We start from the raw sequence: 25,207 nt of genomic DNA, 5'->3' as shown, positions 1-25,207 counted from the left end.
ACTGAAAGGAAGTCAATTTGACTTGATTGAGGAGATCCAGACAGAATCGCAGGAAGTGTTCAAGACCATCATGCCTGATGCCTTCCAGGGATGCGTGGACCCGTGGAAAAAATGCTGGGACCACTGTATACACACCCAAAGGGATTACTTCGAAGGTGACAGTGAGAACTAGGAGGTAAGGTAACTTATTTTCCAACAATATTCATATTACTGGAACTTTTGGGAAGCACCTCATATACATATATATATATATATATATATATATATATATATATATATATATATATATATATATATATATATATATATATATATATATATAATAATCATCATCATCGTTATCATCCGGACCTCTTTTCCAAGACTAGGGCAGGATGAGGAGTAGCAATGTCCAGACAGCTCAAGTTCACCCAGTCCAATGGGCCACACTTCTATTCACTCATCATTCAAGCCCCAGGAATCCTGGCTCTATTTGATATTCCAAAATCTTTCACCACATTCTGTAGCTTCACTTAAACGTAAGCTATCCGACAGAGTGAATCCAAACGCTATCACATCAAAAAGGGATGCCAAATCCCTGATCATGCACTTCACCTCACAATATTCATCCAGCCAGCTCAATCTCTTGTCAGTCTTTGCCTCCCCGATTTCCATACCTCTTCCTCACACACTCATCCACCATACCCCTCCACCTTCTCCTTGGCCTATCTTGCCTCTTTCCTCCTTCAAATTCGCTCAGACATACCTTTTTCACCACTCTATTGTTATCCATTCTCTCCACATGACCATACCATCTCAGTACACTCTCTTCGATTCTGGTGTCCACAGACTTCCTCACTCCGCATCTTTCACGAATCACACTATTTCGTATCCTATCCACTCTCTGTACTCCACATACATTCATCAGCAGTCCCATCTCCACTGCTCTCTCTCTTGACTTCTCACTGAATGCCATACCATAGTATCGCATCCATATGTTAAAGATGGCACCAGCAATCCATCCTGTAAGCATCATGCAGCTGCCAACACTCAAGTCTTTGTTTCTCATAAAGGCCTTCATAGCACCAGTTACTTTCCTTCCTTGTGTCACTCTACTTCCCACTTCTTTTGCACATTTTCCTCCCTTTTCTATCACTGTAACCAGGTATTTGAACTCCCTCACCAATTCCAGTCTCTCTCTATTCACTGTAAGAGACTGCTTTCAGTGAGAGAGTTCAAATACCTGGGCACAGTGACAGAAAAGAGAGGAAAATGTTCAAAGGATGTGGAAAGGATGTGGAAAGTATATGTATGTATGTATGTGTGTGTGTGTGTGTGTGTGTGTGTGTGTGTGTGTGTGTGTGTATATATATATATATATAAACATAAATAAATAAATCTATCTATCTATCTATATATATATAGTATATACTGTATATATCCATCCATCCATCCATCATCCAATCCTACATTGCCCCATGAGGAGCGTAGGAGCCCGGGGCTAGGCAGTTGGTCCTGACATTTAAGATGAGAGTGACCAGCCTCACTCATCCCTGAGTGGCATTACATGAGCAATCAACCCCAACCACCCCTTGGATATAAACCTTCACCGGCTCAATCCGACTGGAGCACAATATTTACCCGCTAAACCACCAGGCACCAAAATTTGGTTATATGGTTACCACCCAGCGTAGTAAATGGTTTCCTGGAGCACAGGAAACCATTTGGCTTGTCACTCAGTGTAGAGTCACCCAAAGGCTGAAGGAAGTGGAAAGAATGAAGGAAAGAAAGACAGAAGAGGAAGTGTAAAGTCACCTGTAGGCAGAAGGACAAGGAAAGAATGAAGGAAAGAAAGACAGAAGAGAATGGAAGGAAAGAAGGATGGAGAGGAAAGGGCAGACACCCGAGAGCAGCACTACATCGAGTAAGTGGATGGTGGGCGCCCTCAACTACCACTGGATATGTAAAAATACTGGATACATTTGTGTGAAGCTACAGAATGTGGTGAAAGTTTTTGGCGTATCAGATACAGCCAGGAACTCGGGGGCTTCAATGATGAGTGAATGGAAGCGTGGCCCATTGGAGTGGGCAAACTTGAGGTGTCTAGACACTGCTGCTCCTCACCCAGCCCTAGAGTGGGAAAGGAGGTCCGGATGATGATCATGATAATAATGTAAAAATAATGGATCCTTTCAGTTTTGCTTAAATTCTCTTGTGAAATTATTATAATACTTTACCATAAATCTCTATCCAGCAATAGTGTCTTTCTTCATCATGTCTGTTGCCCAGTTTCTAACATGTGATGGAGAGTTGGTGATGACCTCAAATAGCGTCAACAAAATTTACTCTTGAATTAAATGGCCTTTACAATACATTTCCAGTGTTAAGAAATTATTAATGAAGGATTTCATAGAAATAACCATTAGCAACTTATTTTTGTACATATCATATTATATACAAAATATTTACTAGTTAGTTAACTTACTTTCTGAGAATTTCTCAATGTCAATCTAAGTGAATTGGACAAATTATTAGCAAATTCTAAATCTAAACAGACAGGACAAATCCTGATGCATGTCAGCACAGTATTTGGACCAGTACCTGAAATCTGTACAACAGAATATACCAATACACTCAATGTGCCTTCCATGCAGCAGTGAATCAAAATTCTGAAAAAAAAAAATAATAATAAAAAATAAACAAAAAGTATAAATGCAAGCAGGTCATGCAGCAACCAGTGACTCAACAGAAGGCAACATGCAGAGGTGCAAGCTTTCCCAGACCTCCCAGCACATTCCATTCCACACACAAGTGCATTTCCCAAACAATGAGCAGTTAGAACCAAGTACATAATGTCCGATATGCAAACAAAAACAATCAACACACCAAAGAATTAACGATGAGTAAAAGCAGACACTCAGGAGGTTTCATGGTGTGCACAACCAATCACACAGTGATCTGGGTGTTGCGATCTGAGTTGGGCATGCACCACAGTAACTCAGGTTAGTTACCCCAGCTGGAAATCATGTTGGATAGGTCCTGTCCAAAGGTGGTCCGCTGCTGCTGGCCTTTATTGTAATGTCTCTCTAAGCTGCGCGTCACTGGGCTGAAGGGGCCCCGGGGGTACAGAGACCCTCCCCTTCCACCTGACCCCTGACCCAGCTGCCACTTCCCTACCATTGTGTCTGACCCTCTGCGTTTTGACCCTTTAAAAAACATTGGTCTTGGACTAGGCTTTGGGATGGGACCAGATAGCTTAGTCCCAGTGGAATTTGAGGTCTCGGCTTGTGACTGCTGTTTCTCATTCTTAGCTCGGGACCCTGAGAGTCTCTGTATTGTTTTGCTGAACTTTGAGTTCCCGCGTGGGCTTAGGGGAGGATCTGGGGGAGGGGGAGGGGGTGGGGCATCAGGGGGCACATCAATCCCCACCTCTCTGCACCCGGGGCTCACCACCTCCTCCATGACACCACCTTCAAGGGTAGATACACACCACATACCAAGGCTCAGCAGGAGGCTATCATTACAACACTCACCACTCTGCATTCAGCACTTCTATGCTAATCAATCAATCAGAGTCTGGGCATGTTGCAAAGAATGATGTGAAAAACAATATATTCAACAGCCCTTTCTGTATAAATTATTACAAAGTTCAAGCAGTATTCACTATTGCTTTAACCCTCTCACAAGGTTTCTGACATCCCATGCCAACACTTCAGGCAATTATGGCAGCATGAGTTTTTAAATTTCTCTATTCCTCACCCAGTGCATAAAAAATCAACAAAGATAACTAAGTTAAAAGGATAAATGATTAATACTGGATGTCACACTCATTAAGATACTCTGTACTCATCCAATACTCTGCTTACATTGCTCAAGAATTCTGAGACTGAAAAGTGCAATACTCATTTCTTATGTGTATAAGACAAGAATTTCAGGTAAAAGCTTTTACATATGTACAGCATCTATTTCCAGCAACCAGTGACTCAGAGAATGGCTATTTAGAAATTATTCACATGCTGACCTGAAATGTCACTTTTTTACAGAAAAACATACAGTCTACATTTTTTCAGAAACTCACATCAAGGGAAATTAGTTCTTTTTATGTTACAGTGGCTTGTTGTCTTTGATTTACTGGTTATCTGAGAGCTCGCCACTGACTCTAGTGCCATTGTGAAAGGTTAAACACAGTAGTAAGTACTGTACTGTTCCTAGTTTTTTTTTTTTTTCCTCTGAAATTTCATTTATATTTGCATGTTACAGTGACAGAATGCAGTGTAGTCAAGAAAGAGGTTACAGTAAACACTACTCAAAAGCTATCTGATAATTGTTAATATGGTTAAAATTCCACTCAAGAAGTTCAATTAAATCTACAACTCCATTAAAAATTTAACATCATTTACAACTGTGAATGACACTACCTCAACTGCATAAACATTACACAGAGTGGAACTTCGCAACAACTAAGGCAGTAGCCAAAGGGTAACCAAAACAACCAAAATTAAAATGTCAAGTACCATAATACCCATTAGAGTAATAAGCACCACATAACTAAATTAGTTAATTTTATCAAATTATATTAAATGATGCATGGTTAATTCATTACTTCTCATACCTTAATTCTACCTTTAAACTAATGATTAGTAAAGTACACTAAAATACCCGACAAATAAGAAAAAATTATTATTCTAGATACAGTACTCACACCACTACAACAAGACCTTAAATAATTTCCATGACCAATGCTAATCCTTAAAATTTACAGACACATATCTATGTACCAAAGGAATCCAAACTAGTATCAGTATTTAACAAATAAATAAATAGATAAATAAATAAAACCAACAGCCAATCCGGTGACACCCTTGCCAATATAAAATGTAAACTATGGGTTGGCAGGGCTTGAATATGTTTGTCAGTGGACATGTCAGGTTCACTCATAATGAATTTGCCATACTAAGTGAACTCAGATAGTAAACATTAACCCATTTAGTCCAATGACATATTTTCATCGTAATCTGTCCACCACCAGACAATTTTTCAGTCTAAAAGCTATACTGAACCCAACTAGTGAAAGAAGTCTCTCCAAAGCTGAATAAAACTGCCTGAATGTATCAAGAAATATAACAAAGACACTTCATAGGACTATTAAAAAAATAAATAAATAAATAAAAACGCTTTAATGACATGCAAGATAGCAATCACCTGAACTCCTTCACTATGATGATATCTTATTAACCCCTTGAATCCAATGACATTCCATAGTTCTTGTTTCTTCTTGATATCTCCAGATGATTTTATTCACCTTCGGACAGTCTTTTCACACCGGAAAGGTTAAACATAGCCTTCATTTAAGCCTTCAATGTGGGAGGTCTTTCCCAAGCTGAATTAAATCATCCGGAGGTTACACAGCTAAAGTAAACTGACACATCACCAGAGCAAACGAATTAATTCTATTTGGCTACCACTGGGCATATATATATATATATATATATATACAGTATATATATATATATATATATATATATATATATATATATATATATATATATATATATATATATACAGTATATATATATATATATATATATATATATACAGTAAAACCTTGCTATGACGGACTTCAATAGACGGAATTCGCTTTTATCGGACTCAAGGAGCTACTGCACTAAATTCCTACATATTGGAAAAAGTCCAATAAAGCCAGAAGCAGTGAGGACTGCCTGACCACTTCTGCTATGTTCACAACAATAAGATAAATAAAAGACATGTTTATCAGTGTACTGTACAGTATTATTATATATATTACACCATCTGATTAATGTAGTGAAGGTATAATACAGTATAGTACTGCAATGGCAGTCAAAACAGTTGAAAAACCGTTAGTGTGATCCGGACTATTGTCTGATATATTTGAAAAAGTCCGGGTTAGCAGGGGGAAGTCTTGATGTTGCTTTTATCGGAATTTCGCATTTTTCGGAATGGTTTGGGCCCCAATTAGTCCGTTATAGTGAGGTCTTACTGTATACATTATACTGTATATATATATATATATATATATATATATATACCATCCACTCACTCGATGTAGTGCTGCTCTCGGGTGTCTGCTCTTTCCTCTCCTCCATCCTTCCATCCTCTTCTGTATTTCTTCCTTCATTCTTTCCTCGTCCTTCTGCCTATGGGTGACTTTACACTCCCGCTCCTGTCTTTTTTTTCCTTCATTCTTTCCTATTCCTTCTGCCTTTGGGTAACTCTACACTCAGTGACAAGCCAAACGGTTTCCTGTACACCAGGAAACCATTTACTATGTTGGGTGGTAACCATATAGCCAAATTTTGGCGCCTGGTGGTTTAGTGGGTAATTACAGCGCTCCAATCGGATTGAACTGTTGAAGGTTTGTATCCAAGGGATGGTTGGGGTTCACTGCTTATGTAATGCCACTCAAGGATGAGTGAGGCTGGTCACTCTCATCTTAAATATGAGGACCAACTTGCCTAGCCCTGGGCTCCTACGCTCCTCATGGGGCAACGTAGGATTGGACGATGGATGGATGGATGGATGGATATATATATATATATATATATATATATATATATATGCACTGGAAGGGTTAGAAATAGCCTTAGTAAGCCACTTCAATATGAGAGGGCTCCAAAGTTGAAGAAAATCACTCAGATTCAGGAGGTTAAATTAACAACAATAGTAAACGACACCTGAGCAACACACAATATTAACAGCAACATAAACAACACTGCCAAAAGATGCAACACAAACCACAAAAAAAAACTGTCTGCAACTTAATATATGGAGTGTTACAGTTTTCCTTAATATTGATAAGCGGCAGAAAATTAGAGCAGCATCATATAAGGCAGCAAGATACAGACATCTACAACATCACTGAGGCACTAAGGGCAAGACAACCAGAGAAACAATCAAAAGTTCACTGTTCCCTGCCAGCTGCGGTGATGGAAGGAGCAACATGAAAAAATTCTGCATGAGCAATATGAAACATACAACAAAAAAAGTATGAAAAAAAGGTTAGCAGGCAGTCCTCTGCTTACAAATGATCAAGTTACAAGAAATTTGTAGTTATGAACAAATTTCAGGAATACTGTAATCCAAGTACTGTATATAATCAGTTCTGAACCACATACTAAGTAATTAATCAACTACAGAACCAGTACCGTAAAGGTAAAGATATTGCACCAATAACCAGTCACCTGTAGCTTCTCGACCCCTCACTTTGCTAACTTTGTTACTATGCTTCAAAGTAACAGCAGTGTTTTTTCCTGTCCTACTTACAAAAATAAAAATTATGCCATGTTTAATCTTACAGAAAACCCATATTGGGGATGGCCCATTATACAGCTGTTTTCCACAGACTGAAAGCCAACCCAAGAACCAAAACCAGCTAATTACTTCCCAACACTTGCTGGAAGCTGTTGTGAAAAAAGAAATCTTGCCTAAGGTTTATGAGTTGATGGGTCTACCCAGCAAGATGGATTAGGTTATTCAACAAAAACAACAATCTCCCATGGTTGATGGCAGCCACTCATCTACTACCTAATTTCCTCTTCTACAGGCATTATTATTTTTGTACTATGTCTCTGAATAAAAAAAACATGTGACAGTGGTGACAGCTAGCAGCAGCAGTAAATCAGCACTCTTTTTTCATTGGAAATTTAATAAATACAGTATGTACCCTGTTTAGAATACAACTCTCATGTGTGGTGAGTCTCCCCACATACAGCTCTTCTCAACAGGGTGGAGACAAAGGCTTTTCGTCTCATCAACTCTCCTACTCTTACTGGCTCCCTTCAACCTCTGTCTCTTTGCCACATTGTTGTTTCTTTATCTCTTTTCTATCGCTACTTCAATGGTCACTGCTCCTCTGAACTGTCTGCTTGCATCCCTCCACCTCTACAATGAGTGCATAGCACCCGTCTAGCAACAAACTCTCATCCCTTTTCTGTCAAACTCTCTAATGCAAGAGTTAACCATTACTCCCAGTCCTTCACTTATGCAACAGGTCAACTCTGTAACTGTCTCCCTCTGTATGTATTTCTTACTTCCTATGATCTCCAGTCTTTCAAACGCAGTGTGTCCAGGCATCTCAAAATGAACTGAGCTTGAATCTGGCTCTCTTTTGTATTGTTTTTGTTTTTTTCCTGAAAGGAACTGTATGAGGGCTCAGCCTTTGGTTCCTTCTTCCTCTCATTAAAAAAAAAAAAAAAGAGCATGGGACTGTAGTGCATCTGTTTGGCCAGTCACGTGACTGTTGGGATAATTTCCAAAGAATTACAGTAAACACTGCCTCACTTTCATATATCCATTGTACTTAAGTGATGAAGAGACTGATCTCAGTGACTGATAAAGATTTAGTCACTGAATGACTGACTGCAAACTTACAAACAAGATGGACTTTCAAACATGAAACCTATTTTGTTAACTGAGGACTGCCTGATGTCAAACATTTAAGAATTAATGAATTTTATGAAAGACAGGATGCAATACTGAAAGAGAATCTTCAGCAAACTTTAGCTCATGATAATACAACAGATATTCTGAAAACACATGTGTAATGCTGACAACACTGACACAACGCTTCCAATCCAACAAATAACACACATATAAAAACTACTGTACCTGCCATGCCTGCTGGCCCAAGCCCTTGTCCAACAGCTAGCTTCTCCTGCGCAAGCATCATTTGCTTCTGCTTCTCTCGTTCTTCTCTGTGTAGAATGGGGAGAGTACTGTAAATCCTTTAGTCTTTACAAATATTTTCTTTGTATGTAACAAAAAGTAATACTTGGCCACCAAGTGTAGGGCTCACAAGGAGGTAAATAGGGCAAAATCTGAACCTCAGAGAATTACTGGATAACTTAAATAGCACTGAATGGAAGACTATGGTATTTAGAGTGGTATGAAGAAAGAAAACAGAAATATCATAGGTGAGCTGTGTGAGAAATATGATGAAGGTAAGACAGTGGTGGACAAAGAAGATATTAAAGATGCCTGGATAGAACACTATAGTTGGTTGCTGAATGAGGAGTCTGCCTGGAACAGGAAATGGTTGGAGTAAGCAGATGCAGTAATTGGTCCTTGGCCCTTGATTGATGCTGTTACTGTAAGTAAGGCAATAGGCAAGATGGTGTTGCAGAATGTGGCAGGTGTGTCTGGGTTGACTGCTGAAATGCTGAAGACCTCAAAGGAGATATAATAGCGGGTTTAGTTACTGACTTGATGATAAACACAATTATATACAATTTTGTTCCACATGATTGGCTGAAGAATTTGATTGTATATAAGTACAAGGGGAAGGGTGATGCCGTGGAAAGAGGAAATTATAGAGGCATAAAACTTTTGAACCAGATTATTAATGTAATGGTGTGAGTACTAGAGGGTATGATCGGGGAAAGAGTGAATCCTGCTAAGATGTAGTTTGGTTTTATGTAAGGCAAAGGGATCACTGACGCTTATTCGCTGTTCTACAGCTTCAGCAAAAATATACAGTACTGGAAAGAAAAGGGAGCTGTACTTAGGTTTTGATGATTTGGAGAAGGCCTTTGACACAGTCCCTAAGGAAGTGATGACGTGGGGAATGAGAAAGCTTGAGATGAAGGAGTGGCTGGTTAGAGTGGTTATGGCTATGTAAGAGGGAGCTCACACCAGGTGAGAGATTTGAGTGTTTGAGTTTTCTGAGAATGCTGGCATGCATCAGGGGATCAGCCTTGAGCCCTTTATTGTTTGTCATAGTGCTTGAAGCTCTCTCACACGATTTCAGAAATGGACTCCCATGGCAGATGTTGTATACAGATGATTTGGTGTTGACTGCAGAAAATGTAAGGGATGTGGAAGACAGATTTAGGAAGAGGAGAGATTGAATGGGGTATAAGGGTTTGAGGGCAAATGCGGATAAAGCAAAAGTGATGTCTAAGGCTGGTGGTGATACTGTCAAAGCAGAGGGAAAGTGGCCATGCGCAGTTTGCCACAAGGGTTTGGAAAATAACCCCCTTTTGTGCAGTACTTGTGATAAGTAGCTGCATAAGAGACGTCATGGTATTAGACGAAGATTACCAGATAGGGCTGATTTTGCATGTATCGTGTATCGGGGAGAGCATATAGAGACTGTCAGGTGTGAAAGGATTGATCTTGCTGAGTCTCTTGAGTGTGTGGATGAGTTTGGTTATTTGGTGGACATGTTATGTGCTAGAACTAGCTCTGTGGCTGGGGTAAGGAGTGGCTGGAAGAAGTTCAAGGAGCTGTTGCCTCTCCTGACAGGGAGAGGGTTCTCCCTCTGTGCTAAGGGATCTTTGTATGTGGCATGTATTAGGAGTGCAATGCTGTGCAGTCATGAGACCTGGGCAGTAAAGGAAGAGGACATATGTAGTCTCAAACGTACAGAATCGACAATGGTTAGATGTATGTGCAGGGTGTTCTTGAATGTAAGGCCTGGGGGGGGAAAGTTTACGACTGATGAGCTGAGAGGGAAGATGGGACTGGAGTGTATTGGAGTTTGATAAGGAGGGGTAGACTGAGGTGGTTTCAGCATGTGGAGAGGATGAGGATGACAACTGAGTACAGCAGATAGGAAAGGTGAACACTGGGGGTAGGGTTGAGAGACTGATCAAAAAAGAACTGAGAGATGGGTCACAAAGCAGTGGTACTGTATTCACTGCGAAAAAGACTTGGGAAGAGGTCATATAGCTGTGGTACTGTATTCACTGCGTGGCTCATGACAGCCTAATTGGCAGTTCTCTGTCTAGGAAAAATTTCATACATGAAATACTACCAAAATCCTAATATAGAAAATTCTTTTTTAATGATATTTGTATATAAAAAGTTAATAAATTATGTGGTAGGTGGGGGCACTCATTAACCACTCACTGGATGCAGTGCTGCTTTGGGTGTCTGCCCTGTCCTCCCTTTCACCCTTCCTCTTTTGTCTTTCTTTCCTCTTCCTTCTGCCTGCGGGTGACTTTACACTCCCCCTTCTATCTTTCTTTCCTTCATTCTTTTCTCTTCCTTCTGCCTATGGGTGATTCAACACTGAGTAACAAGCCAAATGGTTTCCTGTACACCAGGAAACCATTTACTAGGCTGGGTGGTAACATTTAACCAAATCATGGCACCTGGTGGCTTAGTGGGTAATTAAGGCAATGCAACCAGTTTGGGCCGGTGCAGGCTTATATCCAAGGGGTGGTTGGGGGTTCATTGCCCACAAATTGCCACTCAGGGATAAGTGAGGATGGTCACTCTCATCTCAAATGTCAGGACCAATCAACTGGCCTGTCCCTGGGCTCCTACACTTCTCATGGGGCAACATAGGATTGGATGATGATAGATGGATGAATAAAGTACCAGCAAGCCCTTTGTCCTGACAGATATTTTTCAATTTAAAAGGAAGACGAAGCCACAGTTAATATCTATCTATCTATCTATTGCCAGACGCCTTAATCCCGTAAGGGGTGGCCACAAACAAATCGGCTCCATGTCGCCCTGTCCAATGCCATTTCACTGCCTTGCTCCCAGCTCACACCCCTCTCTCTCATATACCTCTCCACCCCATCCCTCCATCTCATCCTTGGCCTTCCCCTCCCTCTCCCCCTCTCCACCTCACATTCACTCTCCTCATTAGTCTCTCACTCTCCATCCTCTCTACACAGCCAAACCACCTCAATGTGTTTCTCCTAACGCTTCCTATCACATCCACATCCACACCACAATGCTCCTTCACTTTCTCATTTGTCAGTCTGTCTCTTCGTGTGACTCCACATGCTCCTCTCAAAAAACTCATTTCCACGGCTCACACTCTTGACTTCTGTTCCTCCAACAAGGTCCATGGTTCACTTCCATACATTAGATTTGTATAACAATACTGTCATGTGGTAATTTTTTCACTTCCATGCTCACTTCCCCGTTTCTTATCATTGCCTTCAAGGAACCTGCAACCTTTCTCCCTTATTGTACCCTTTCAAGCACTTCACTCTCCAAACTTCCATCCTTACTCATCACACTACCCACTTCACCCTCTAAACTTCCATCATTACTCATCACACTACCCAAGTACTTAAATGCACTCACATTTTCCATCTCTTTCCCATCCAATCTCACCGTACATTCACTGACTTCATTTCTCTCGAAGACCATCATTTTACTCTTCCCTACATTCAACTTTAGATTCCGTTTCTTATACACTTTCCCAAACTCATCCACCAAGCAGTGCATCTCCCCTTTGTCTTCACTTAATGACACAGTATTACCTGCAAACAACAGTACAGGGAGTTTCAAAATGCTGCCCTCTCTCATTAGGGCTGCTCCAACATCCACTGTCCTACCTTGTATCTCTTTTATAACCCCATCCATATACAGACTGAACCAGGGAGACATGACACATCCCTGTTTCAATCCAACCTTCAAATAGAAAAATTCACTCAGTTCACTATCCACACGCACTGCAGTCCTAACACCCTCATACATACTCTCTGTGGTCTTCAACAACATCCCATCTACTCCATATATTCTTAATACTTTCCACAATCCTTGTCTATGCACCCTGTCAAATGCTTTCTCCAAATCCATGAAGGCCGCATACAACTTCTTTTGCTTCTCTAGAAACTTTTCCACTAATGATCTAAGAATGACTATCTGCTCTTCACAGCCTCTTCCCTTCCTAAAACCTCACTGTTCTTCTCCAACTAATTCCTCTGTTATTCCCCTGGCTCTGTCAATAACTATCCTACTATATACTTTTCCTATTACACTAAGAAGACAAATGCACCGATGATTACCACATACTTCTTCTTCCCCTTTTCCTTTGTACAGGGGAATAATTATACCCGACTTCCAATTCTCCAGGACTCTACCTTCCTCCCAGGCCAAATCTGCACATCTTCCACATCCATTCTACTACAATCTCTCCCCCACGTTTCAGAATTTCACCGCACACTCTATCAGTTTCTGGGGCTTTCCCCATTTTAATTTTCTTCATTGTTTCTACATCTTCCATCCTACTGATTTCTTCCTCTCTTCTCAAATCCCTCTGTCTCCCAACCATTCTCCAGCCACTTGCACTCGCATTACTTTCATTTTCTATGTTCAACAATTCCTTAACCCCTTACCCGCGGGGATGGCCGGACTGCGCAGTGCCCCTCCCGCGGGGACAGCAGGAAATCTAGACAATACACGATAAATTAGCTACTTCCAGGTCGATGGACGTATTACTTGGCCTCCCCCCCCCCCTTTTTTTTTTTAGTATGAGAATAAGTCAAAAGGGACATTTCAATGGGTAATGAACAGGGAAAATTAGCGACCAAGTGCACGTGGGGGTGTTGCCAGGTGATAAATTGGCTACTTCATGGCCAGTGGTGGTATCAATTAGCCTTTTCCCTTTTTTTAAATATATTTTTTAGTATGAGAATAGGGCAGAGGGCACATTTCAATGGAAAAAGTGAATGGAAAAAACTGGCTGGGAGTTGCGTTGCACGGCCAGGCTGTAGCTAGGCGGGGGAGGGGAGGTGGGGAGGCGAGGCAAACACAGACAAATGGCTAAACTGGTAACACTGGATGCAAGTACTAATGGTATTAGCAGTGCTGCCTATTGCTGCACACTGGCAGTACTGATAGATGAAACAAGACTGCACTTGAAAGCCTAGGCAATTTAAAAAATCCCTGGATCACAGAAGTGATGCCCCGCGGTATGGTACTTATGTAACGGGCATCACAGTAGTGACAGCCTGAGGGTAAGGGGTTAAAGTGTTCTTTCCATCTGCTCACTTTTTTTCCCTTCTCCACTAGTAATCTACAATTTTTGTCTTTAACTCCCCAACTAACTTCTCCTCAGAGAGTTAGTAATGAAGTTCAAATAAAAAAATGGCTGCTAGTGGTCTGTCCATACAGGAACAGTTCATATGCACTTGTGCAGGCCTGGAGCATATCTGTAATAAATTAAACAGTAGCATCTCTGCCTTTGCACACGGTGGTGGTCTGGCACGATGGATCATTACATAACTAAGCACTAACGATGTAAAAGCATCCCAGCCCCAGGAAGTAGGAAGTGAAAATACGGATGGAGGGGAAACAAATGGTCAGCCTACCAACAAAAATATGAGCCAGGCATTTAAGATAGGGAAAGTGAAAGCAATACAAGATGAACACCAAAAATTTCAAGAACCAAGGAAAACAGATTGAGGAATTTTTCTTTGTGCTTCATGGTACAAATCCAATACGGTTAATTTGTCAGAAGGAGTGTTCTGGTTTTAACAGTGGAAATTTAAAGCATCATTTCAGAACACCCATGCAAACTTTAATGAGCTTTACCCACCTGGGAGTAACCTGAGAAAAAAAAAAATTACAGGGCAACAAAGACTAATACATGGAACAATTTCCGTTAGTAAGACTCTGACAGAAGCAACATCTGAAACTGTGTGGATCCTGGCTAGGCATAAGAAGGTCTTTTCTGATGCAAAGGTAGTCATGGAGTATTTTATGGCTTCAGCAGAAATAATGTATGCTGACTTCAGCAACAGAGATGCTATTCTCAAGCAAATAAAAGGGCTTCAGCTACCAGACACAACCACAATGAGAAGAACTGAAGAGACTGGTGATAACAATCGTGGTCAGTTAATTACTAATTTGTTGGCTTCGCCTTGTTTCAGTACTGCATTAGACAAGGGCACAGGTATTTGTGATGTAGTTCAGCTTTGTGAATGGGTTCAGTTTCCTAAAGAAGAACTGTTGAGTTTATTACCACTGAAAGGCCAAGCAAGAGGATAGGATATTCTAGCAGAGCTTCCATCATCATCATCATCATCCAATTCTACGTTGCCCCATGAGGAGCATAGGAGCCCAGGGCTTGGCAGTTAGTCCTAACATTTAAGAAGAGAGTGACCAGCCTCACTCATCCCTGAGTGGCATTATGTGAGCAATAAACCCCAACCATCCCTTGGATATAAACCTTCACCAGCTCAACCCGATTGGAGAGCACTCATTACCCACTAAATCACCAGGTGCCAAAATATGGTATTTATGCTTACCACACAGCATAGTAAATGGTTTCCTGGAAATACAGGAAACCATTTGGCTTGTCACTCAATGTAGAGTCACCCACAGGCAGAAGGAAGAGGAAAGAATGAAGGAACGAAAGACAGAAGAGGAAGTGTAAAGTCAACCGTAGGCAGAAGGACGAGGAAAGACTGAAGGAGAGAAAGACAGAAGAGGATGGAAGGAAAGAAGGATGGAGGAGAGGAAAGGGCAGACACCCATGAGCAGCACTACATCAAGTGAGTGGATGGTGAGTGCCCCCACCTACTAACCTTTTTTGTGAGAACAACTTGAAGTGGGAAAATCTATGATCAGTGCACACTGATGGCACTCCTAGTATGAAGGAGAAAGAAAAGGGACTTGTTGGCCTGATGAAAAAGAGTGCAGACATTCCATATTGTGTTGATTTTCATAGCATCATAAACCAGAAAGCATTTGTGGCAAAACTCAGGAACTGTGAACTACAAATGCGATGCAGTTCATCATAGTGGATTTCACTGTTTCACGAGCACTAAATCACTGCCAGTTTCACGAAGTGCTGGAGGAATATGAGACAAAATACAGACATTTGGTGATGCATAACGAAGTGAGATGGTTATCTCAGGGCAAAGTACGCAAATGATTTTTCAGTCTCTTTCCTCAGATTCATGAATTTCTTGTTAGTAAAGGAAGAAATGAGTCAGATTTGGAGAATCTAGAGTGGATTATGAAGTTAGCTCTTTTATCTAATATCACTTGTTACCTGAATTCACTGAATCTCCAGCTGCAAGGGAAAGAGAAGCAGCCAGGTAGTATGTTGCATGAAGTTACTGCATTCCAAGATAACAGAACTATTCATACCGGCCAGACAATCTGCACATTTCTCAAAACTCAGAACAGCCACTCAAATTACCTGCAACTTGCATTATTTCAGTTATGCTGAGTTTAAAAACATATTGGAAGAGTTGAAAGAAGAGCTTGAATCATGATTTAAGGATATAAGAAAGTACAAGGTGTTTTCAGTTTTACTGAGAACCCTTTTCATGTGCAAGTATCATCTTTGACCCCAGTCATCCAAGATCTTTGTCACGACCATGCTGCTGTAGAGTGCGAGATAACTGAACTTCAGGCAAATGACATCCTGCAAGCTGAACTGCAAAAGGTGTCTACCACTTCTGGAATGTGGTTTCTGATACAGATTACCCAGCTCTGAAGAAATGTGTGCAAAATATATTAACAATTTTTGTTAGTACATACACATGTGAGTCTACGTTTTCAACAACGAACACTGTGAAAAGGAAGCAAAGAAACCAACTGACCAGTGCTCATCTTGATTGTCTAACAAGGACTGCAGTTACAAATTACAAGTACTCCATGAAAAAAGTAAAAATGGGACTGGCACATTTCCACTCATCACATTAACCCCTAAAGTACTATGACTGACGATCTTCAATTTGCAAGTTTGTCACGTAGAGTCCTATGAATGATGATCGTAGAAGGTCTGTCAAAAACTGCTAAGAACTAAGCCAGCCTTTTTTATGATGTAAATAGTTCCTATCCAAACAGAACTAGGGAATGAGGTGGTGAGAAGGAAGATCCCATCCCCTCACCAGGTCTGCTGGGGGACCCTCCCTCCAGCCACTTCTCCACCTCCCTCTGAATACAGCCCACCAATACCACATCTACATCATATGAGGGGGTGTCTCATGCCCCCTGCCCCCCCCCCCTCCTCCACCTCCCCTTTTATGTGGAATGATGCAGCAATTTCCCTACTATAATCTCTTTGTGTGCGTTTCTTCCTGCCATAATACCCCCACACAACCTTCCTTGCATTGGGGATGTCTCATTCCCCCTTACCTCCACCAGAGACCCCCCACTCCACCCTTACCTTCCTCCCTCCCTATCCATTGTCCCAAATATGAAGTGGTAATTTCTCTGCCATGATTGGCCTGTCTGTCTGCTCTTACCAAAAATTTTTTTTTTAGTTTCTTTTTTTTTACTTTCATGCAGAATCCTGCATCTAGTTTTATCAACAGAAACATATTTTTCTTTGATTTCATTGATTCTGGTAAGGTTCTGGTAAGGTTTTTGCAGAATTTTTCAAGGGTGGAAGAAAATCTTTTTACTTTTTTTTTTTTTTTTACTCTCACACTGACCCCTACACCTGGTTTCATCAATAGAAACATATTTTACATTGATTTCACTGATTTTGGTAAGGCTCTCTAGTGAAAATAAGGTTTTTGCCAAAATTTTCAAGTTTGGGATTATTATTATTTTTTTTTTTTACTCTCATGCTGACCCCTACACCTAGTTTCATCAGCAGAAACATATTTTACATTGACTTCATTGATTTCGTAAGGTTCTCTAGAAAAAATTAGGTTTCCACCGATTTTTTTGTTTTCTCTCTTACCGCCAGGGGGGAATTTTATGATCTTGGATGGGTGGTTTGCGGTAACCATTAGGCCTAGGGAACTAAGATTGGCATTTTCAGGTGTGTAAAATCAAGCTCTTCATACCTGTAAGAAAATATTTTACCTTGGTAAAAGATGAAAAATCAACCTTAAATTGCAGCTGGGGGTGGAATGTAGCTTTAGAACAACGTGGTCTTTTGGGTTAAGTATCAGTATTGAGGTAAGTGTCCTACTGTAACTTAGAATAATGCGGTCTTTTGGGTTAAGTATTGGTAGTGAGGTAAGTGTCGTACTGTAACTTTGTAATATTATGTAGGAAAATTATGGGGTTTTGCATAAGGTGCAGCTCTCATAGTGAATATAGTCTACCACAGTGGCTCTCTTGCAAAAATTAGTGAATATCACTGTCACAGAGACTGGCCTCAAGGATAAGAGACTACATAGGGAGGACACCAGAGATCATGCAGCACGGACAGCTGCCAACATATGCTCATGGACAATGCATGTAAGCATGTTGGAGCCTTTATAAACAATATCTACAAATGAAACGATATGTAAAACACAGTACATTAGCCCTATATCTACATAATTAAATTTCCCAATAGTTCTTTGAATGAGTCCATTATTCAAATAAACTAAAATAGCACTGCCTACAGGCCTTGGATTATACCCACATGTCTGTCACGAATATTATTTTTTATGCATATTCACCTTGCAAATGAGAGTGTCAAAGGCTTTTTTCTACTAATGCAAAATATGGCCAGTATCATTGAAACAGGCCATAAAAATTAAAGATGCATGGAGACAGCATTATAGATGGTTGTTTAATGAGGAGTTCGACTGGAACAGGGAAGGTTTGGTGCCAGCAGATCCAGTGTTTGGTCCTTGGTCTTTGATTGACACTGCTACTGTGAGCAAGGCAATAGGCAGGATGCAGGTGGGGAAGGCAGCGGGTGTGTCTGGGTTGACTGCTGAAATGCTGAAGGCCTCAGGATATAGCAGTGAGGTTAGTCACTGATCTGATAAATATGATTGTATATGAGTGTGTTTTCCCAGATGACTGGCTGAAGACTGTAATTGTAAATGTGTACAAGGAGAAGGGTGATGCCCTGGAAAGAGGAAATTATAGAGGTATAAATCTTTTAGAGCACATAATGAAGGTACTGGAGAGAGTTCTATAAGGTATGATATGAGAAAGACTGAATATTGATGAGATGCAGTCTGGGTTTATGCCAGGCAGGGGGACCACAGTGACTGATGCCATATTCATCGTTCGACAGCTTCAGGAAAAATATATAGGAAAGAAAAGGGAACTGTACTTTGTTTTTGCTGATTTGGAGAAGGCCTTCGATAGAGTCCCTGGAAAAATGGTGAAGTGGACAATGAGAAAACAAGGGATCAAGAAGTGGCTGGTTAGGGTGGTTATGGCCATGTATGTGGGTGCTCACACCCAGGTATGAGTGAATGGAGATTTGAGTGATGAGTTTTCTGTGAATGTTGGTGTGCATCAGAGGTCAGTTTTGAGTTCCTTGTTGTTAATCATGGTATCTGAAGTCCTCTCACGTGACTTCAGAAATGGACTCCCGTGGGAGATGTTGTATGGTGATGATTTGGTGCTGATTGCAGAGAATGAAAGGGAGGCAGAGGAGAGATTTAGGAAGTGGAGAGATGGTATGGGGCACAAGGGCTTAAGAGTAAATGCAGGCAAAAGTGATGATACCTAGGGTTGGCGGCAGTAGTCAAAGAAGAGGGAGAATGGCCATGTGCAATCTACAAAAGAGCATGGGAAGTAATTCCATCTTGTGCAGTGTTTGCGATAAGTGGGTGCATAAGAGATGTAGTGGTATTAGAGGTAGGCTGTGAGATAATGTTGATTTTATGTGTGTGGTGTGTCGCAGAGAGCAGGTGGAGATTGTCAGGCTTGTGAAATGATTGAACTTGCTGGTGAGTCTCTTGAGTGTGTGGAAGAGATTGGTTACTTGGGAGACATGTCATGTGCTGGAGGTGGAGCTGAGGCTAGCTCTGATGCTAGGATGAGGAGTGGTTGGAAGAAGTTCAGGAAGCTGTTGCCTCTCCTGACACTGAGAGGGCTCTCCCTACGTGTTATGGGATCTCTGTATGCAACATGTGTTAAGAGTGTAATGCTGTATGGTAGTGAGACCTGGACAGTGAGGGAAGAGGATATTCACAGGCTCAAATGTAATGATTAGGAGGATGTGCAATGCGTTCCTGAGTGCAAGGCCTGGGGGGCTAGGTTTACGATGGAAGAGTTGAGAGGTAGGATGGGACGGAAGTGGACTGGTGTTGTGATGTGGAGAGGTAGATTGAGGTGGTTTGGGCATGTGGAGAGGAGGGAGGATGATAACTGGGTGCAGAAAATGAGAAGTGTTAATATTAGGGGTGGGGTTGTGAGGAGTAGACCAAGAAAAGACCTGGGATGAGGTTATTAAGTGTGACCTCAGGGGTTATGGGACCGAATGGGGAAGCTGCGAGAGATCGCGTAGCATGGAGAGCCGCCATTAGGTGACCAAGGCCGATGCATACAAGCATGTTGGAGCCTTCAAGAACATAACAAAACAATACAAATTCCATCCTAGATCCCATCATCATGATACCAAGTAAAAAAGCAGCAGTATGGGAAGGAAAGATACGTAAGAGGCAGTAGAGGAAGAAATGACAAGTTTTTACTGCCTATGTCTTTTTCATCAATAAAAGTATGATCTGTGAGTAAAGGTATACACTGACCTTGCTTTTTTGTTACGCTGATACGTGTCAGTGTTTTTGGCATCCAGCGTGGCATGTCTTTTTTCTGACATACTTTGCCGCCCAAACTGGTCCCTTGAGAAACCTCCCCCATTCTCTTCCAGGGATGTTCTGTCAAGGAAAGAATGTAAAAGATATATTATTAGGACAACATTAAGGCCATTTAGCTGTACTCTTTTTACTCTAACCCGACCTAAAACAGCCATCATTCAACTTAAATGCTGTGGCAAGGAATGAACACTAGAATGTGAAGTGGGTCATTAGGAAGTGCTATGGAAAATGATGCAGAGCCACAGTATTGTCTTCCTCTGACAATGAATAATGTGCGATAGGCTACAAAATAATGAAAATCTGGTCCAAGAAAACGTGAAAGAACCACAGTATATTTTAAATACTTTACTACCAGATTTTATACGCATGATCACAACTCAAAACCTTACTTAAAAGCAGTGATCTTTGGAAACATGACTCAGAGGAATAAGGAACGTCCTGGTACAATCTCATTCCCTCCTGTCCCATAGAGATACTTGACTATTTGCAATGCATGCTGGGCAGTGTGACTGCCACATTTCTACACCAATACATCTAGTCTTCATTATGTCAAGAATATGTTCTAAATTATTACAACTTTTTTCATAAAACTGGTACCTATCTATCTATCTATCTATCTATTGCCAGATACCTTAAGGGGAGTGGATGCCAGCAGGGACTGGTTTTCGACTGACAAAGGCATTTTGCAAAAGTTACCCCATAAAATAGCTCCAAGCATCACTCATTCTGTGTAAAAATTTGACAGCCATACGACAATTCTTTCCCCTTCAAAAAATTATTTTGCATTCAATTTTGAAGTCATTTCCCTGCAGAAATCTCCATTTTCACTGCAATACTGTATATATATATATATATATATATATATATATATATATATATATATATATATATGACCACTTTTTTCCCAATTTTTTCTTTTTTTTCTGCTGAAATTATGTCATATGTCTGGCAATGGGAGTGAGAGTGTGTGGAGGGTGGCAGTGAGGCCGGGGAAACACAAGCGATGATATGACACTGGGAGAGGTGAGATATGCCAGCCTTGGGCTCAACCTTTTCTCAGTCTGCACTAACCTTGGCCATTTCTCATCGTTTTTGCACACTTTTTGAAGATGAGGCAACCGTCTAAGAAGCTACTGAAACATCACAATGCGGCAGAGAAGACTCTGACGCCATTTCATGGGGTGGAAAACGTGTTGGAAGCAGCAGTTCTTTCTCCACAATCGCCAATTCCCCTCTCAGCTGCCCCCCCCCCACCACCACCACATCACCTGACAACCCCCAACCTTCTACGTATTTTTCTCCAACTTTGTCTTCTCCAACACCCTCTACCCCTCCATAACCATACCTAATCCTAACTCATAAAAAAAAGTACTTAAGTTGTTTCTAACCGCACAGACATTGCAAGTCAACAGAAAACGAATGATATCTCGGAACTAAACTTATTGTCCTTTGGAGTGATATAACTCTATTAGTTTTGAACATAAGACAAAATGCAAAATACCTACAAAAAGAGGAATGAAAAGGAGATATTTTGTGCATATATTTTTTTCAGTGTCAAACATGACTGTAATAATTTTTTGAACATGGCAAAAAGGGGGTAAAATCTGGGGTAAATACAGTACACAGGCATTTTGAGATTTTTTTTGTTCAGCAATGGTGAAGTATAAAAAAAAAATAAATAAATAAAAAAAAAAAAAAAAAAAAAAAAAATTAGGGCAATTTATTAATGAGGGTTTCATTAGTAAAACTACCAAATAACACAGAGATCATATGAACACACTTCCCCTGGTTTCCCATTTCTTGCGTCGTTTTATAAGTACATATTACGAAGATTATTTTTTTTCTGTAAAAACTAATCAACCAAATATACTAAGACTTTGGGATGTTATTGCTCATATAAAGTAACAAAACATATAAGAAATCAGACAAATATAAGAAAAACAAATGTACCTTCATAAGTAACAACCGTCCATTCCCCTTAAATCCCGTAAAGGATGGCCACAAACAAATTGCCTCCCTGTCGCCCTGTCCAATGGCACTTCACTGCCTTGTTTCCAGTTCATGTCCCCCTCTCTCATAAACCTCTCCACTCCATCCCTCCATTTCATCCTTGGCCTCTCCCTCCCTCTCCCCCCTTCCACCTCACTCATATTCACTCTCCATGTCAGACTCTCATTCTCCATCCTCTCCACATGGCCAAACCACCTCAATATGTTTCTCCTAATGCTTCCTATCACATCCACATCCACATCCACACCACAACGCTCCTTCACTTCCTCATTTGTCAGTCTCTTTCTCCATGTGACTCACATGCTCCTCTCAAATAACTCATTTCCACTGCTCTCACTCCTGACTTCCGTCCCTCCAACAAAGTCCAAGCTTCACTTCCATACGTTAGAGTTGGTATCACAATGCTGTCATGTAGTTACTTTTTCACTTCCATGCTCACTTCCCTGTTTCTTATCACTGCTTTCAGGGAACCAGCAACCCTTCTTCCTTGTTGCACCCTTCCAAGCACTTCACCCTCTAAACTTACATCTTTACTCATCACACTACCAAAGTACTTAAATGCACTCACATTTCCATTTCCACCTCATCCAATCTCACTGTATATTCACTGACAACTTCTATCGAAGACCATAACTTTACCCTTCCCTACTTTCACCTTCAGATTCCGTTTCTCATCCACTAAGCCTTGCAGCTCCCCTTCATCTTCACTTAACAACACAGTATCATCTGCAAACAACAGTACAGGGAGTTTCAAAACACTGCCCTCTCTCACTAGGGATGCTCTAACATCCACGGCCCTGCCTTGTATCTCTTTCATGAACCCGTCAACAACAATAGAGACATGACACATCCTGTTTCAATCTAACCTTCAAACAGAAGAATTCACTCAGTTCACTGTCCACACACACTGCAGCCTTAGCACCCTCATACATACTCTCCACAGTATTCAACAACAACTTCCCATCTACTCCATATATTCTTAACACTTTCCACAATCCTTGTCTATCCACCCTGTCATATGCTTTCTCCAAATCCATGAAGGCCACATACAACTTCTTTCCCTTCTCAAGAAACTTTTCCACTAAGGATCTACGAATGAATATCTGATCTACACAACCTCTTCCCTTCCTAAATCCTCCCTGTTCTTCTCCAACTAATTCCTCTGTTATTTCCCTAACTCTCTCAATAAGTACCCTACCATATATTTTTCCTATTACACTAGGAAGACAAATGCCCCTATGATTACCACATACTTCTTTTTCCCCTTTTCCTTTGTGCAGGGGAATAATTATACCTGTTTTCCAAACCTCCGGGACTCTACCATCCTCCCAGGCCAATCTGCACACCTTCCACATCCATTCTACTACTACTGCATCTCTTTTTACAGGTACTACTACTATCTCTCTTTACTGGTACCACTACTGTAAACAGGAAAAAGCTTGCAAATCAGTTTTCTATGCAGCAATGGAATTTTATTTTTATTTTTATTAAATTACCATGGGTGAACGTGACAATGAGAACTTTCTGTACAAAGAGGGGGAGTGTTACTTGGTCCCACTATTCTATTATGTTGCTTCCTTTTACATCATTCAGGAACTACCTTGGTTTTACTCCTTTACTCCATCAGCATGGAAATTTTTATAAACAAGAATGATTTATAACTAAGTTCTCTGATAAACTATCTCTTAAATACTGCATATAATATGATACAAGCAAACTCTTTTTCTTTAGCAAAAGAGCCAATATAATATGAGGCTTTCTTTTCTGTTATCTAATCCTTAACTGTCCCCTTTTATCAGAAGCATAAGGAGACCGGGACTGTGTTAGTCAATCCAGACACTTAGAGCATGTAACATTATGTGAGAATTAAATCCAACCACTTCTAGGATTTAGATTTGTAAAAGTTACATCTAGTTGGAGCCCCTTAACCCATGGATTGCGAGCAACAGCTCAGGCTCGGTAGTGTTGCGTTGTGAGCCACAGCTCAGGCTGTGCTGGCCGTGCATCACCGCTTACTACTCCACCCCTCCACAAACTTATGCATGGCACTACGCAAAGACAGAGAGAGGGAGATTTTTTTCTTTTCACCAGATGATGCCCTGGATGTTTATTTTCAAGTTTATAATTAACAGAAGATTTTTTTTTTTAAATCATTTTTTCACTACTTCCCTACGTAAACTTATGCACGGCCCTAAGCAAAGACGGTGAGAGACAGATTTTTTTTCATTTCACCAGATGATGCCCCGGATGTTTATCTTAAAGTTTATAATAAACAAAAACTAAAAAAAAAAAAAAAATCTTCATTTTTTGCACACCATGGGGTGGTATAAAAAAAAGATAATTGCGCAATCCACGGGTTAACTCCTAATGACCGCATTTTTCAACTTTCACCAGGGTAAATTTTGATCTAATAGGCTTCAAGAGTTTGAATTTACATACCTTCAAATGTATATTTCTCTCTCATATATCTAATGGTTACTGCACTATCGACCATCAAAGATTTAAAATGTCACCCTTGCATGAGAATGAAAAGAGGAAAATTTTGGAAAATACATTGCCAAATAACCTAACAGATATCATTAAAATCAACATGAATTATGTGCCTAAACATGAAACAAGTTCAAGCAATGAGCATTATAAAAAAAAAAAAAAAAAAAAAAAAAAAAAAAAAAATCAAGATAAATATATACATTCAGCCTGTCCATGATCATCAATATTAGGACTTTACATAGCAGGATCCAAAACTGACGGCCATCAGACATCGGTCTTTAGAGGTTAACCTACTAAACTACCCGTTGTCCATTACTGAAAACTTAGTGTGAGGCAAGAGAGATATTTTATTACTTATATTAACAGCACACTGGCATGTGTGACTCACTGGCTGGTGTAGGCATCATCAGAATGGCTGGGATGGTCGCTGAGACTTCCCCCCACGGAAGCCCCATGACTCTCCCGCTCACCTAAGGGGCTGA

The 25,207-nt window shown here is 40.6% G+C and overlaps 1 protein-coding gene across 1 annotated transcript in view; it reads right to left on the bottom strand.

Moving 5' to 3' along the window:
• baz (par-3 family cell polarity regulator) overlaps window positions 1-25,207 on the bottom strand; it is a 423,470-nt gene that overhangs the window by 121,966 nt on the left and 276,297 nt on the right. The window contains exons 15-18 of the mRNA XM_080283282.1: window positions 25,114-25,203; window positions 20,157-20,285; window positions 8,626-8,711; window positions 2,991-3,449 (exon numbers count right to left, since the gene is read on the bottom strand). Coding sequence (XP_080139408.1) covers window positions 2,991-3,449; window positions 8,626-8,711; window positions 20,157-20,285; window positions 25,114-25,203 — 764 coding nt within the window. The remainder of the gene's footprint in view (window positions 1-2,990; window positions 3,450-8,625; window positions 8,712-20,156; window positions 20,286-25,113; window positions 25,204-25,207) is intronic.

Source organism: Coenobita brevimanus, chromosome 97, assembly GCF_032717465.1.
Source record: "Coenobita brevimanus isolate Jiangsu-jjx chromosome 97, ASM3271746v2, whole genome shotgun sequence".
Taxonomy (NCBI): domain Eukaryota; kingdom Metazoa; phylum Arthropoda; class Malacostraca; order Decapoda; family Coenobitidae; genus Coenobita; species Coenobita brevimanus.
The sequence above is the reverse complement of the archived record's forward strand: the minus strand, read 5'-3'. Positions and strand labels throughout refer to the sequence as shown.